This window comes from Tinamus guttatus, unplaced genomic scaffold, assembly GCF_059628265.1.
Source record: "Tinamus guttatus ecotype Peru unplaced genomic scaffold, ASM5962826v1 Tinamus_guttatus_pri_ptg000716l, whole genome shotgun sequence".
Classification (NCBI taxonomy): domain Eukaryota; kingdom Metazoa; phylum Chordata; class Aves; order Tinamiformes; family Tinamidae; genus Tinamus; species Tinamus guttatus.
The window spans coordinates 2881293-2896285 of record NW_028289250.1 but is presented as its reverse complement, the minus strand read 5'-3'; the positions used below and the strand labels follow the sequence as shown (position 1 = coordinate 2896285).

General features: G+C 35.5%; 1 protein-coding gene across 1 annotated transcript in view; it reads left to right on the top strand.

Moving 5' to 3' along the window:
• ADGB (androglobin) overlaps positions 1-14209 on the top strand; it is a 79257-nt gene extending 65048 nt beyond the window's left edge. The window contains 7 exon segments of the mRNA XM_088537071.1: positions 480-591; positions 5925-6103; positions 7225-7380; positions 9332-9440; positions 11701-11803; positions 12001-12184; positions 13878-14209. Coding sequence (XP_088393197.1) covers positions 480-591; positions 5925-6103; positions 7225-7380; positions 9332-9440; positions 11701-11803; positions 12001-12184; positions 13878-14069 — 1035 coding nt within the window. The 3' untranslated portion in view covers positions 14070-14209.
• Positions 14210-14993: the final 784 nt, after the last annotated feature.

Genomic DNA, 14993 nt, shown 5'->3' with positions numbered 1-14993 from the left:
CAAGTGCTGTAGTAGGTCTTAACATGTAAGACTAAAGTCTGTCCCAGCTCACCACATGCCTAGGAAAATATAGCATGGACATCTTTAAAGGAATGCAGTTTCAACAACTCAGTTTAGTTTTGCTTGCTGAACATATAATTTGTAATTCTGTAAGAATTAAAATAAAATACTATGACACTTTACTTTCCCCTCAAATGAAGAAAGAATCTTGTGTGCCCATGCATAAAGTGTAGTTAGGTTGAGCAGGGGGTTTGGACTAGATGATCTCTAGAGGTCCCTTCCAACCTTAACCATTCTGTGTGATTTAATACTGTGTTGTTAAGCTTGTGTGAATACTGCAATGTGAAAGCTTGTAAATCGATTACATTTTTCATTTGCTGAATTCCATAGATAGCAATTTTCTTTTTTATAGAACTTTTGACTACTTACTGTAATTGTAATATCACCAATGTATTAACATGTAGTATTTTGTTTCACAGCTTCACAAGTATATTATACAAGCATTGGTGTTACATAATAGTTGGCCACTTACTGAGAGTGAGTTTCTGTTTGTTCAGGAGTGGAAAGAAATGGAGAAAAATGACATCAAAGGTATGTCACTCTAATGTGTCATGTTATTAGTTTTTTTTTTTTAATAAATGTTATATTTCTATGGGCCAAAACCATACATTTTTTTTTTGTTTTATTCACTGCTTAAGTGAAATAATTAAGCAACGAAGCTATTTGCTCAGTGTTTCATAGAACTGAAGATAGATTGCATGGTTCTGTAACTTCAGAACTGACAGAAATCAGCATGGTCTGCAAAATGTATGTGACGTTCTTCAGGCTTAGTTTTATGAAGACACCTGGAATACATGTACATGCATTTCTGCTTCTACAGTCAGAAAGACTTGTCAAGTCATCCAAATATAGAGGTTGCCAGTGAAGCTTGAGAAACCTGCCTGCTGATAATGTAAGAAAACACACAAATAAGAGGAACAAAGTTCAATTCTTTTGGGATATGTGTATAGTTCTCTACTGATATGAGAAAAATCCAGGCAGAAAACAAGACTGGGAAAAATCCCAAGTGTATGTTATGTATTAAAAACAGGATGAATCAGGGAAATTACAGATTTTTTTCCAGATTATCTTAGAGTCTCTTGACAAATGTTAGAAAAAAAAATCAAAAGTAATTAGGATATTAGTAAGTATCTTACAAATGAAATAAAATGTCCCAGATTTGCTTCTCCCATAACCAGGAGACTGGCACAAATAGACTTAGATCTTAAATATAGAAGCACTTAGAGAAAATGTTTTCAAAACGGATTTTTTAAAGATTTTTTTTCAGTCTACACATGTCAATACCTTAACTTATGAGCAGCTTCCATACTTTAAAATACTCTAATAACAAGACGTTATTTATCAGGCATTCTTACAAACTTAAAGCTTTCTAAAGTTATAGCAGTTGATTTCAGTTTAAGGCAGTAATATTTGGGAAAACCAGTAACTTTTTTTCAAAATTGCCTCTTTTTTTTTTTTTTTAATCTTTCTCTGTTTATCAAGTTTGCATCTCTGTATCTCCTTTAAAGATCCTTTAACTTGTGCAGTTATTGTTTGATTTTTCTGGTATATTCTAGGATCTTCACACATATGCACACACACACACACACACACACACACACACACATACATACCAGAAGCCAAATAAATTTATTGTACTTCTTATTGTGTTTCTTTCAGAAAAACTCTCTTTTGTTTGACCCTTTTTAATCTAGCAATTTGTCACTGAGCAAAATTCACCGTGCAGTAACAAAACTATAGGAGATCCCTGAAACAATAACCTTTCAACTTAGGCCTTGTGTTTTGGTTAGGTCATGTAAGAATACACTTCACAGTTCATGTATGCAGCACTTCTGGACTCAATGTTAACTAATGCATAAAAAACACTAGATTGAAAGACTAAACTGTGAGTTGAGGCTTCACCTTCAGTTACAGAGTTTGAAAGCATCTCCCTGGTGAGAACTTAGAGTGATAAAAAAGTAATACTCATCGTGTGATTTGTTACAGTGAAAGCATAAAATCTCTACTGTTCAACAAAGCCATATAAGATCCCACCTAACTACTGACTGTGCCACTGTGTGTGTGAAATTCTAATTAGCCTAAGTGAAAATCTGTTCTTTTGGTATTCTGCTTGCTTGTCGTCAAGTGCTTCTAAATAAGGATATATTCCATTTACTTTCAAGTCACATTAACCTGCTTCTTAATATATTTAAAATATCTTTCTCATTATAATATGTTGTTTCAGAATCAACTATGCCTCAAAACTCATGCATTCAGTTTTAATTTAAATATTACTATGTTTATTATTTGTTAATTATCATTGCTGCCAGTATTAGTCTCAATATGTAGATTCAGAACTTAGGCCCCCAAAAATGTAGATTGGTATCTGGCTTGTTGGTATGGGAATATATTTATATATTATATATTTATATTTTTCTTATTTTACAGATTAGAAAAATACAGATATTTTTCCTATTTTACAGTTTTGTTATTTTACAGATGAGGTGGCATTTGAGATTTTTCCAGTCTTTTTTTCAGCTAGTAGTCCAGAACTTTATAAAAATGCATACTCTTAGTTTACTATAATCCCTATTCAGTTTTCATATTTGAGGAGCAATGGCAGGTAGCCTTACAGATCTGTGTACAGACATCTTTTTAAGCAGTTACTTCATCAGCTTTTAATTAGTTACATTCTTCACAAGATCATATTTGCTTCCTAGATGCATTTGTTCTCATTTTCCTTTTGATTATAGACTTTTCCTGATAGATTTTTCTTTTTGATGAGAGATTACTTTATACAATAGACATTCTATTACATTGTATACTTCGGATTACAAAGTAATACCTTGCACTTAGCATACCAATCATACTGCTGGTGTATATCCTTTCAAATAACTCCACCATGGAGTTTCTTTGCAAGTTCTCAGCTGTTGTTGCTGAAGCTTGTCAATGTTACCAGCGTGAGTATTCTCGTGTTCCTGTCAATGTAAGAGCATTCCAGTTCACTGTTGCCCTTCACCATTTAAATTGGCTCATTTATCATCAGCCAGACTCGAGCTAGCTGTCAGTGATGAGGTGCCCTCTTAGCATCCCTTTTGAAGGTTGAGATTTCTATCCCCTCATAGTTGCTGCTTTTTGAAGTAACCCACATCCATTTTGCATTTCACATTAACTGGGTCTGGGTCATTAACTAGCTTGCACAGGTTAAAGGTCACCAACAGTGTTTTAAAACAGTGTATAAACACTAATATTTATTTTATTTATTGCTTAGCATTTATTTCATATAATCATAATGGTAATATTTATCTGGAATTCTTACTTTAGATAGCAGGAAGACTTCTAGACTAGATACTTGGAACAAAGCAGCATTTAATCACTGAATCGTTTTCTGACTGGGAACAAGTAGAAAAGCTATTTGAAAACTGAGCTTTGCCATTTTAGGCTGTTCTGTCAGCGCCAGTTTTCAAACACATAATTCATATAATAGCAATGTTGGCACAAAGCCCAAAGGACATCCTTTCGCCATGTGATTTTTAAGAAAGATGCAGTGATCCAGGTGGAAAATTCCAGCAATAAATCTTCACCAATTTCAGATACTGCTTTTTCATGTAAGGCAACAGTGCCACCTGGAGTAAGTTTTATATTAATGCAAACTAATCACAGCAGCATCTTTTTTCAGACATGGTATTTTACTTTCCTTGTTATCTCGACTTGTTTCTTTTTACCTTATCACATCTCAGTACAAAACATTTGGCCTTGGAAAAAGCCCCAAGGAACTACTCACATCTCCCTCGCATTGCAGTGGGCTGCATCCAGTGTCACTGCAGACATCCCTGGAGGATGATCCCAAAAGAGGTGGGATCTACCAAGGCAGGGAGGACATCTGGGGGAACATGGGCAGTGCGGCCTACGCTTAGCTAGGAGAGCTGAGCTGAATCCTGTTCTATGCCTCCACACCAGGAGTTAAAGCAGAATGGTCATGCAATGGCATTTCATAAGCTCACTTGCTATTTAGCGATGTCCCAAAGTAGATACGCCTAGAGCATTAAAATGTTAAAAATCAGAGTTATAAAATCCTTACAAGCCAGCAGAAGTCTGTGGTATGCAATGACATGGATAGTTTTTGTCTAATATCATTTCACAAATTAAAATTCTCTTGAGTGTTCATATAAACAATAAAGAATTTATCTTTAAAAATTAATAATTCACTGAATAATGCATAAACAAAAGCCTGATTTATTGTGCTAATATGCTATGATAAAGTCAAATTAAATGAAAAGCCATTTATGTAATGATACTGTAACTTCAAGTAATGCCGTCAGTATTTATTTTATATTTGCATTTCCCCTGCAGTTGTTTCATTATCTTAATATTTTCAGAGACCATTTAGATTTTTGCTTTCATTCTTTAACATATGCTTTTGTACCATTGAATCAATTTAAACATAGCATGTTGGTATCATTACATGCATATTGGTACATTATTTAAATATGTTTTTATTTTTAATGAACACGTAATACACAAATATGCTATATATGTGTATATTATATATTACACATGTATTTATCTATAAATTATGTAAATTATTATTTTATCTCCTCATGCTATTTAAATAATGTACCAACATGCATGTAATGATATGACCATGCTATGTTTAAATTGCTTCAGTGTGTATGTTTTATATTTACCATTTTGTATTTGTATATATCCCCAGGCATGACATTGTAGATCTGATCCAAAGCTCAGTGGAAAATCTTCAGTGAACTTAGGATCAAATCTTGCACAGAAGTGAAGAGGGAATAAAAGAGCTTATCATTAAGTGAAGGTGCATTTTAATTACTGTCAGGTTCTAAGCCAGTTACTCATTTCCTATTTTTCCAGGAAAAATTACCTGTTTGCTTGTACTGACTATAAATTTTCGACATTTACTTCCATGTTTCAAGCAATATAAAGTGAGGGTGAAACTGCAATTTCAGACTGTGATCTTTAATCCTTCTTGTACTGTTGTGGGTCTAATCCAGGCTGTTTCGACTACCATGCTTCTTATGATATTAAAGGTCTATGCTGTTGCAGCCTTCTTTATTTATTCCTTTTTTTTTAAGCAAGAACATATCATGCAAATAATCTTAACAGCTCCCCCCAGCCTTGACAAGGCAAAATAAAAGTTTTAGGAATGTCAGTTTTCAGCATCCTTAGCTTAAACATGTTTCATACATATAGCACATACAGGTGCTAATTAAATAATTAATCCCAAATGTATTTTGATTGGTCTGAGACTGATCACTTTGATTTCTTAAGTATGTATCAAATCTCATGTATGTTTCTTTACCTTCACTTCCTTTCATTTATGATGCATCTTCTGCTCTTCACTCTTTTGGACTCACTAAGGTGTGAGATGAGAGAACACTGACTCTACCTGCATTGATGTTCTCACTTCCCTTGGTCCATAGCCCTGACAGAGATTTATGCAGACTGTGTAGAAGAGCTGAGACTCACACTGTGATTTCATGCATTGCACTTTTTTTGGTCTGACCCGTACACAAGGCAACAATGCAGTGATTGATATGTGGAGATCATGGCAAACTCACAGTTAATCCTTGGGTAAAGTGCTATTTAGGACAAATAAAGTCCACAGAAGTTGACCGCCTTGGAAGTCTAGCTTTAAAAGTTTGGTCCCCAACTTCTTCCCTAGTCCAACAATTAATTTTAGTGTGATGATATTTTGAAGCAACTGTTGTAGGAGCAACTATTAACTGACTTTTCTTTTTCTTTCCATGTTGGCTGGTTGGTGTTATTATTTTACCCTGGATATTGTATGGGAAAATAAACTTATGAATGATGATGATATCTCTAATTCATCTTGCATCATAACTACATATGAATAGTACATGGGGAAAAGAATGAGGAGCACAATATTTCCCTAGTGTTTGATTATTCCGAAGGACAAAAACCCACAAGTACTCCTAAAGCAAACAAAAAACAAAAAGAGAGAGCAACTGAGAAGACAGAAAAAGAAAAGTGGAATAAAGACAAAGGATCACCTGCATCTCAATCTGAATCTCAGGTGAGAACAAATCCAAGGAATGTGTATTTTTCTATGCTTTCTCTGCCAGCTTCCTAGTCTTACACCTGAGAAACATTAACTGCACATGTGAAACATACACCATGCATTTAGAGATGTTATGTACTTATTTCTTTGCTTAAATGTGAAGCAAGCCACAGTCTGTTCCTTTTCGAGGTCTAGTTTCTGTCTATGCAGGTATATTAAGTTCCATGAATTTGCCTTACCGGTACTCTCATTAGAATTATTTGCTGTAAGGGCTCTCACAGGAATCCAGAGAGATGAAATTCCTATCCCATGTATCTTCAGTGCCTGTTACCATTGTCACTAGCTTGTCGTATATCGTGACAGAAAAAAAAAATGGTACCAACCTTCTTACAAATTCTTATTCTCTGTGGTAGAATAGTGTGTGTTCTATGGTTGACCAAAAGGCTACTGTATATGGACTGCAGATGGATTAAAGGAAGGCAAGAAGATATTGAAAATTCGTCCTTTAATGGTATTGCTTTTGCTTGGATTTTGGCTGCCTCATGGCAGGTAGTTCAAGGAAAGGGCATCTCCATGAAGTTTTTCGTGAAGAAATCTCTACTGAATTGTTTGGTTGACTAAATATGGAAGCCTTCTTATGAATCACATGTACACCTCATCATACAGAGTTCTGTAAAAGGGCCTTAGCCCTTCTTTCACAGTACTCAGGGCTGCTGTTGCACTTGAGCCTGTTGGCCATGAAGACATGATACAACTTCAGATTATGGCAGATTTCTGCCTTCATCTCCAGCTCTGGGGCATGCCCATCGCACTGGGATGCTAGCTCTTGGGAGCTCTACAGTTTGCCACTACAACAGATGCAAGGTTCAAGATGAGGTAATTCTTGAAGATAATGATGCCCACTTTTAGTCTCAACTAAAAGCTGCCTGGGGGAAGGCATGTCAACAAAATATTTTACAGAGCTTCTACAGGCTGTGATTTTCCTTCCCTTTGGCAGACATTTTTTTGTCTAGTAATGTATGTCAAAGTCTCTCATGACCCCAGGATTCAGAAACGTGACTTTATCCTAAATGGTGGTAATAGATTTAGATCAATAAATACATTTAGATTATTTGTTTACTATACTTCACTTTCAGCAAGCTGCTTCAAGCAGACCATACTGGACTCTACGCCTAGTTAGTGAACAGAAAGAGGCAGAAGTTCTGGAGGTGAAGAAGGACACTGAGAGAGCAGATGAGATCAAAGCTATGAAACAAGCTTGGGAGTCTGCAGAGCCAGGAAGAGCAGTCAAGGTAATCAGAGCTTAATCTTTGAGGCAGCTTTATTACAAATCCAGGAGTTATGAAGGCAGAGCATTTCCCACAATGTGAATCTGATTTCAGGTGGTTCTCCACCACTTCATGGAAGACAAGGAATTTTACACACTTTAAAGAATCAAAAGAGCTGATTTGCGTGAATTCTGTGCAAGAATCCAGATCATCTACTGGGCCTTTCTTTTGAGCCCAAGGCTTTAGATTTTTCAATAAACAGAAAAGTGTTTCCTTAGAAAACTTACTACCTCTACACAAGTGTAGCTGCTGCTATTGACAGGTATTGACAGGTTGGCTGTTCAGCTGCCTTCAGCCAGAAATGCACTGACCATAAACATGCCAGTATATCTCATTATAAACATGCCAGAAAGACTTTTGTGGAAGAACTTGTGGTTGGCCATATCAGTACTCAAATTGTCCTGTATCTGCTCCTCTGTATGAATTCACTGTACTGGAGAAGCAATACTAATGCAGATGTATCCACCGCATCTGGAATCACTTTTGACACTAGGATTGCTTAGGGTGGTAAAAATAGTTAGAGTTATTCCTAGTGAAGCAAAAGATTAAACTGTTGATTCAGAACAGGAAAAACATTATCTAAATAAATAAATAGAAAAAAAATGAAATCTTAGGTTATATATAAAAATCCTCCCCTTACATCACCATCATCAATGACCATTAACCTGACTTAGGAACATTTTGCCTTTTGTATATTAACTTTAAGAAATGAGCCCAGTCACGAGTCTTCCTACTTTCAGATTTTCTAGTTTCTGTTCTGTATATGTGGACCTCCCAAGTTTTTCTGAGAGTACTCTATTAAACTTTGATCTAAGGAGGGATGCCTTACCCTGCAGCTTGTTTGGCAGTGCTGAGACTGAAAATGCAAATGCAGTGTCCTTAAGATTATCTGGAAATTACTCTCCTTTGATGTGTAAAGAGTTTCTTCAAAATGCTGGTTCTATCACGCTGTTTGCCTTTTTTTTCTTAGAAATTCAGTTAAATTGCAGTTGAAGACTTCCATTCTGAAAGCCTCTTATGCCTGTGGCTTCTTTTTGAACACTTATCATCAAGAAAATTGCAGCATCCATCCACATGTAATATGCTAACAAATGGATGTCTAACTTGAGGGTTTGTTATTTGTACTAAGTAATTTCCCTTCTCCTTTCTTCTTGATCTCCCTGCCTCAAAGGTCTGCCTGTTTCTGGGGTCATGTGCCCTATAACTGTGGGAATTAGATGCCTTACTCTTAGATGATATGTGATACCTCTGTTCATTCTGCTAGTCTGAGCCTTTAAGAGAAAGCCTGGTGAGCTTAGATCAAATTTTAAAGAAGACAAACAGTCTTTGGTGGTATGGTGATACCTGCTTTTGGCATCAAAGATAACTGAAGCCTAAAGTGGTACTTTGCGTACTTTTCATCTTATTGAAACGGTAACCTCAGAAAGGTTAACTTAACTATTCTTACTCATATACTCTTGATGCCCTTGGCATAAATTACCAATGATTGTTTCTCATCAACACATTAAAACTTAATAACAAAAGGTTTCAATATATTACTAGAAAAAATGGATGTTTAATATTGACAAGTTATTTTTCAGAAAAAAAATGCTGCAAAGATGCCTTGAGTACGACTGTGACATGAAATATGAGTCCTGTCGTGTTTGTCTTTCTTTCCTTCCCGCCACCCATACTTCACAGTTACTCACTGATAATACTCTCTTTTGTCATGGTTGATGTTTTTGTAGATCTTACCAAGGAAATGCAATTGCCAGTAATAAAAAAGCAGTATCATATCTCAGCTTGCATGAAACATGCACTGGATTCAAAGGTTTATTGTCTTATTGACCACTTAGTTTCCTGCTTTTGAAAAATCTTTGGGATTTAAAGTATTCAGTAGAATTCTTCTCATTGGGACTAAAACTTTGATCTCTAGGCTTTTCAGGAACGCATGCAGTTTCTTAATAAGTTTGCTGTGAAAGGTTCAGAGGAACCCGTAGCTGAGACTGAGATCAGAAGTTTATCACCTAGTCCAGGAGAAAGAGGTAAGGGTATAGCTTTCTGTCAAGATTTCATCCTGTTTGTGAGCATCATAGTTTAAATATTTAAAAAGAGATTAATTACTTGAAAGATAAAATGTCCACAAATTTAAGTGGGTAAGCTATCACAGTTCCAGAGTTCCTACCATTGATTCTCAAGTATAGCTTATACATTTCATAGCATGTGTTTTAGCATAGGTTGAAAAATTCAACAATAGGCTTTTAAGCATTCCTCATAGCCCGTTCAGAATATTAGAAAAGACTTTTGCATGAAATACTGGTAGTAAATTGAAAGAATAGCCCTGGTAAAGGTGCATGATTTGTTTCTATAATTTCTATCCCTGGGATAGAGAGCTGGGAGTCCTGCTGGACAGCAAGCTGATCATTATCCAGCAATGTGCCCGTGTGGCAAAGACCAACATTATCCTGGGCATAATTGCCAGCAGGTTGAGGGAGGTTATGTTCCCCTCTACTCAACCCTGGCAAGGCTCGTGTAAAGTGCTGGGCCCAGTTCTGGCCTCCTTAATACAAGAGGACATGGAGTTACTACAAGGTTTCCACCAAATGGCTACCAAGATAATTAAGGAGCATCTTTCATATGGGGAAGGGCTGTTAGAGCTGGGCCTGTTCAGCCTGAAGAAGAGAAGACTGAGGGTGTTCTTACCAATATGGCTAAATATCTGACGGGAGGGTGTAAAGAGAATGGGATTTGAAATAGTTGATCTCCAGAGATGCCTTCCAACCTCGACAATTCTGTGGTCCTGTCTTTAATTGTTCTGTTCCTTTTGGTGCTTGGATGCTGCCAGGTTATCCTGAAGCAAACTGTAGACAGTCCTCTAGCACTAGAATTGTAACCCTAAATTAACTTGGAATATTTTTGGAAATTCCTTGAAAAACAGTCCCTCAATTCCATGTTTGGTAAGAGAGGTCACTAGTGTAGAGATACCAAAAATTTGTTTAGCATCTGAAATAGTATGTGCAAAGGCTTGTTTATATTTATCAAAGTGAAATAAATTTAATATTCCCGTAAGTGATCCTCATTTAGTAGTCCCATTTAGCATTTAATTAATCTTAATGGTTTGTTAACCTGATCTCCCATGATCCTTCATAATCCTCACCAGCAATGCTGCAGGTACTGCCTGTGAATGGATCTTCAAATAGGAGATTCCATTTGAATCTAAAGGAAAAAGAGATGTCTTGAAGGTGTTTATAATTTTGTAACTTAGACCAAGTTCAATTTAATATTATTTATTTTTCTTTCTTGTCCATTACTGATAATATTTCTCATTGTCTCTCATGGATACAATTTTAGAGCACAGGTGAACACAAAAACTCATAGAAATCAACTGCACTTAACTATAGTTTTTCATGTGAAGCATTTCCAAGTGTTCCAAAGAAAAGGCATCCAGAAAGATTAATTGTAAGCCTTGTCACAAACACATTCATGAGAGGAGTAAAATTTTTTAATGCTTAAATTTCTCTTTCCTCTTGCTGGAGATAAAATTCCAATAATATTTTTAGAGGTTTCATTGATTACTGCAATAAATAGGGCAATAGAATTTTTTTCAAGGAAACTATTATCATCATTAAATCTCATAAGATTTCACAGACTCTTTTCAACATATTCAGTCAAACTGAAATAAGGAAGCCTTGAAATATCATAATACAGCTCAATACAGTAGCAAACAATGTCAGATAAGGTATTCTACTGTGAGAATACTACATTAAAGGCTCAACTATTGGATACATAACATTATTACTATCCATATGGTTAAAAATTAATTCTGCAGATTGTTAATTTTAAATCATAACATTTCCTACACACTGGACTTCTTTTATTTATTTGATCTGGTGTTTCCCAAACTAGATCTCTGCCCAAAGATTAATATAATTTTTAAACTGTACCCAAGCACTTTTCATTCAGATTTTAATTGATTTTTACCTTAAAGGACATGATTCCTTACTGATCAAAAGCAGTTCTCATGTTACTTAACTATTTTATATTGGCTATACTTATATTTCCACTGCTTCATAAGTAGTGTGGATTTAGCTAAGGCACATACATTTCCCTCTGATATGCTTTTTGCAACTACTTTGATTCTGCCATGAGTATTGAAAGTTAAACTAAGATTTTTTTTTTCTAACCTATATTCTTACATATAATAATATATTTTGCTGAGACAAAACAGGAAAAAAACTATGTAAAAATACATAAAGAGAAATTCTTGGTGCAGCTGAATAACGAGTTTAATCTGTTTTGTTGTAGATTCTCTTACCACTGAAAAGAAAACATCACAAACAATTACAGATTCAACCTTACAAACGCAGCAAAAGGAATGGGAGCCTGTAGACTACAGTGTGTACATGAGGTAAATTGAAGCAAGTACAATTAAATCCCAGTGAACCACAGAAATGAAAGGCTACCTAAGAATTTTGACATATTAAAATGATATATGATAAAATGAATATGATATATTGTTTTTGCAAGTGTAACTCATTCTTACCTGGAGGATTATATGCTATCATACATGTGAATTTAATCTCTTCTTTTACATTTCTTCTGCAGAAAAACAATGTCTGAGGCTGTTCTAAGAACTGAATCTGTCATTCAGCAGCAAGAGATGCAAAAAGCAGAAAAAATCAACCATTTTAGAGAACTTCGAGAGCTGGCTTTGGAAGAAAGGAAAAAAGATCAAAATGCTAGAACTTTACTGAAGCAGAATATGCTTGAAATGTATGAGAATCTACAGGTAGGTCTAACTGTTAGTGATATCCAGCACTAGCACAAATATCTTGTTTTAAATAAATCAATCATTCTCAAGACTTTTGTATTGACTACCAATTACTAAACTAGTAATTAACCAAATTAACTAAATGTAACAGCCTGAAATTTGACTTGGACAAAAGTTACGATTGAAGCTGCTAGAAACAATATAGTGCTATACAATATTCTTAATATGACATTCTTATTACATTTCCTGGTATAGCTCTTTGCAACAGCGCTATTTTAAGAATATCACCATAACAGCAAGTGAAAATAATTTGAGCATTTGGTATATATGACCAGACACATATCACATAAAGTTTGCCCATTTTTCTGTTGTAGAATTGTATATGCTATACTGGAAAGTAATAGGGAAAATGATCATTTATGTAGAAGGGTGAGCCCTTCCTAATATGTCTAGCAGCTCAGAGACAGAACATAGTATCAGTCTTCCTGGAACATGCATAAAGCTAATAAACAAATAGTTAGAACTATTGATCCTTAAAGAAACATGGCTACAAGCAGTAAATTTTATAGTATTTGTGTAACATCCATCCTTGGCATTGACTCAAGCAATAAAATTGGTGAACAGATCCTAACAAAATAGGCTTATGCTTTGAGAGCCAACTGAAACAAACATTTCTGTTACACAGTGGTGGAACAATAACCTTTAAAATTTGACTCTCCCCTCTCCAGAGCTCTAAAACTGGATAAGAGACAATAAAAATAAGTTTAAATTAGACCAATTAATTTAGAGCAATCACTTGAAAACATCTTGGTAAGTTCCCAGGCAGATTGATGTATAGTACTTAACTAGAGGCCTGCAAGGAGCCAGGGTCTTTTACCAGTGACTTGCTGATTCCCTCATGATAATACATGTCAGGGTTTTCAGGTATTGGTATAATTTCCAATGCCTAACATTGGAAGGTCAGTTTCTTTTCAGAGGAGTGCCTCAGCTCTTTCTGGAATGCATGGCCATTGAAAATGTTTTACAATAAGAATTTAGAATCAAAGTTACTTTTGAATACCTATACTATGCTGATCAGCCTTTTACAGTATCTTCATCTGTAGACCACAGAGAACTGTACAAAGATATTCAGGTTTCCCCATTGTCCAGAATGGAAAGGGAAAAGCTTTTGGAAGAGCCCAAGTCCCATTTGACCTAAGTTTCATTGAAGGTCAGTGTGATTTAGGCTCCTTCATGCTTTTCTGAAAAAGGGACTTTGTCTCCCAAGCCACTTCAGTACAGCTGAAAATAAGATCTTAAAGGAGTCATTTAAGATTGCAATGTAAGTTAGTAACTGAATCAGGACTAGATCCAGATGGGTAACAAATCTGCTGCCCTATCCATCCTCTTATGCAATTAACTTATTATGCCAATAATTTGAAAAAGATTTTCATGAACTTTCTTCTCTTCCTCATGGTGAAAAGATAGACTGTAATACATAGCTGTGTTACTGTGACAATCAATAAGAAGGCACGAGCAGGTAAAAAGAAGAGCAGAGAGGTCCTACCAAGTCCCACAAAATCATGTAGCAGTGACACAATGTGAAACATAGTGAAAGGATGCAGAAAATATAAAAATGTAAAAAGGATGCATTTCCCTGTGAGTAAGTCAACACTCATGCGCTGGTGGGGGTGTTGCTGTTTTTGCTTTTTGATTTTCTTTTTTTGGCTAGGCATCCTTAGATGAAACACGAGGCCGAATTCTCAGCATTCGGGAAGCGTACAGAAGCAAGCTCCTCGAGGCTGAGCTCAGCAAACAAGAAGCACTGGCAACTGGTGAAGCAGCCCTACAAGCAGAGCAAGAGAAGAAAAGCCCAGGCGTACAAAAGAAAAAAAAAGGAAAAGGCTTAGGGAAGAAAAAGTAATTTTACTTGAGTTGTTGACTGCACTGACTTGTACTTAACTGTTAGGAAAGAATATTTATATTCAAGGATGAAAAAAAAAACCCTTATATTCTATTTTTTTTTATAATAAATTTTATCTCTTTGTCCAGTTTTATTGCAAAAATCCAACCAGTATTCTTTTTAAGTGTTGGTATTTTGTTGTAGGTACTCTCTACTAAAAGGTACTCTCATAAAAGGTACTCTCTACTGTTAAAGGTACTCTCTACTACTAAAGGTACTACTAAAGGTATAAAAGGTACTCTCTACTATTAAAGTTTGTATGTTTTATTGGAAATAAAATTTTGAATCAAAAATTCATATTGCATTCCAATTCTTCTTCCAAATTCTCACTATCTTTTATTCTGTTTTCAAATCAAAGCAGAATGAGTCAAGAATGAACCAAAGTTGAAACAGTTAAGCTTAACCTATCAATGAATATGTTTAACTTGGAGGAAACATGAGCTCCTGAAGTAGATGACAATTTGTGAGTTTATAATAATTAAATACCACACAAACCACACATTCATATTGAGGCATTGGAAGGCTTCCCAAAGCCTCATTTACTAAGCACACTCACATGATATCTGCATACTGTAATATTTTTCTTTTTCACATTTTGCATCATTCTCTCAAAATTTTTGAAACTCCCAGTAACCTCTGTCATGGCAAAATGCTACCTTGGGTACAACCTCCTGAGGCTTGCTGAATGTTCCTTAGAACCATATTTCTGCTTTTCTCTTCCAAGTCATGTTTTGCCCACAGCTGTTTCACTAAAAGTGACTCCAGTAGAGCAGTTTGTAGACCCTCAGTTGGGTGTACAACTCTCTTGAAAAGTAGACCCTCTTGAAAGTATCCTTTCTACAGGAAGGATAATTTTTTTCCCCCCTTAACTCTTGCTTCCATCAT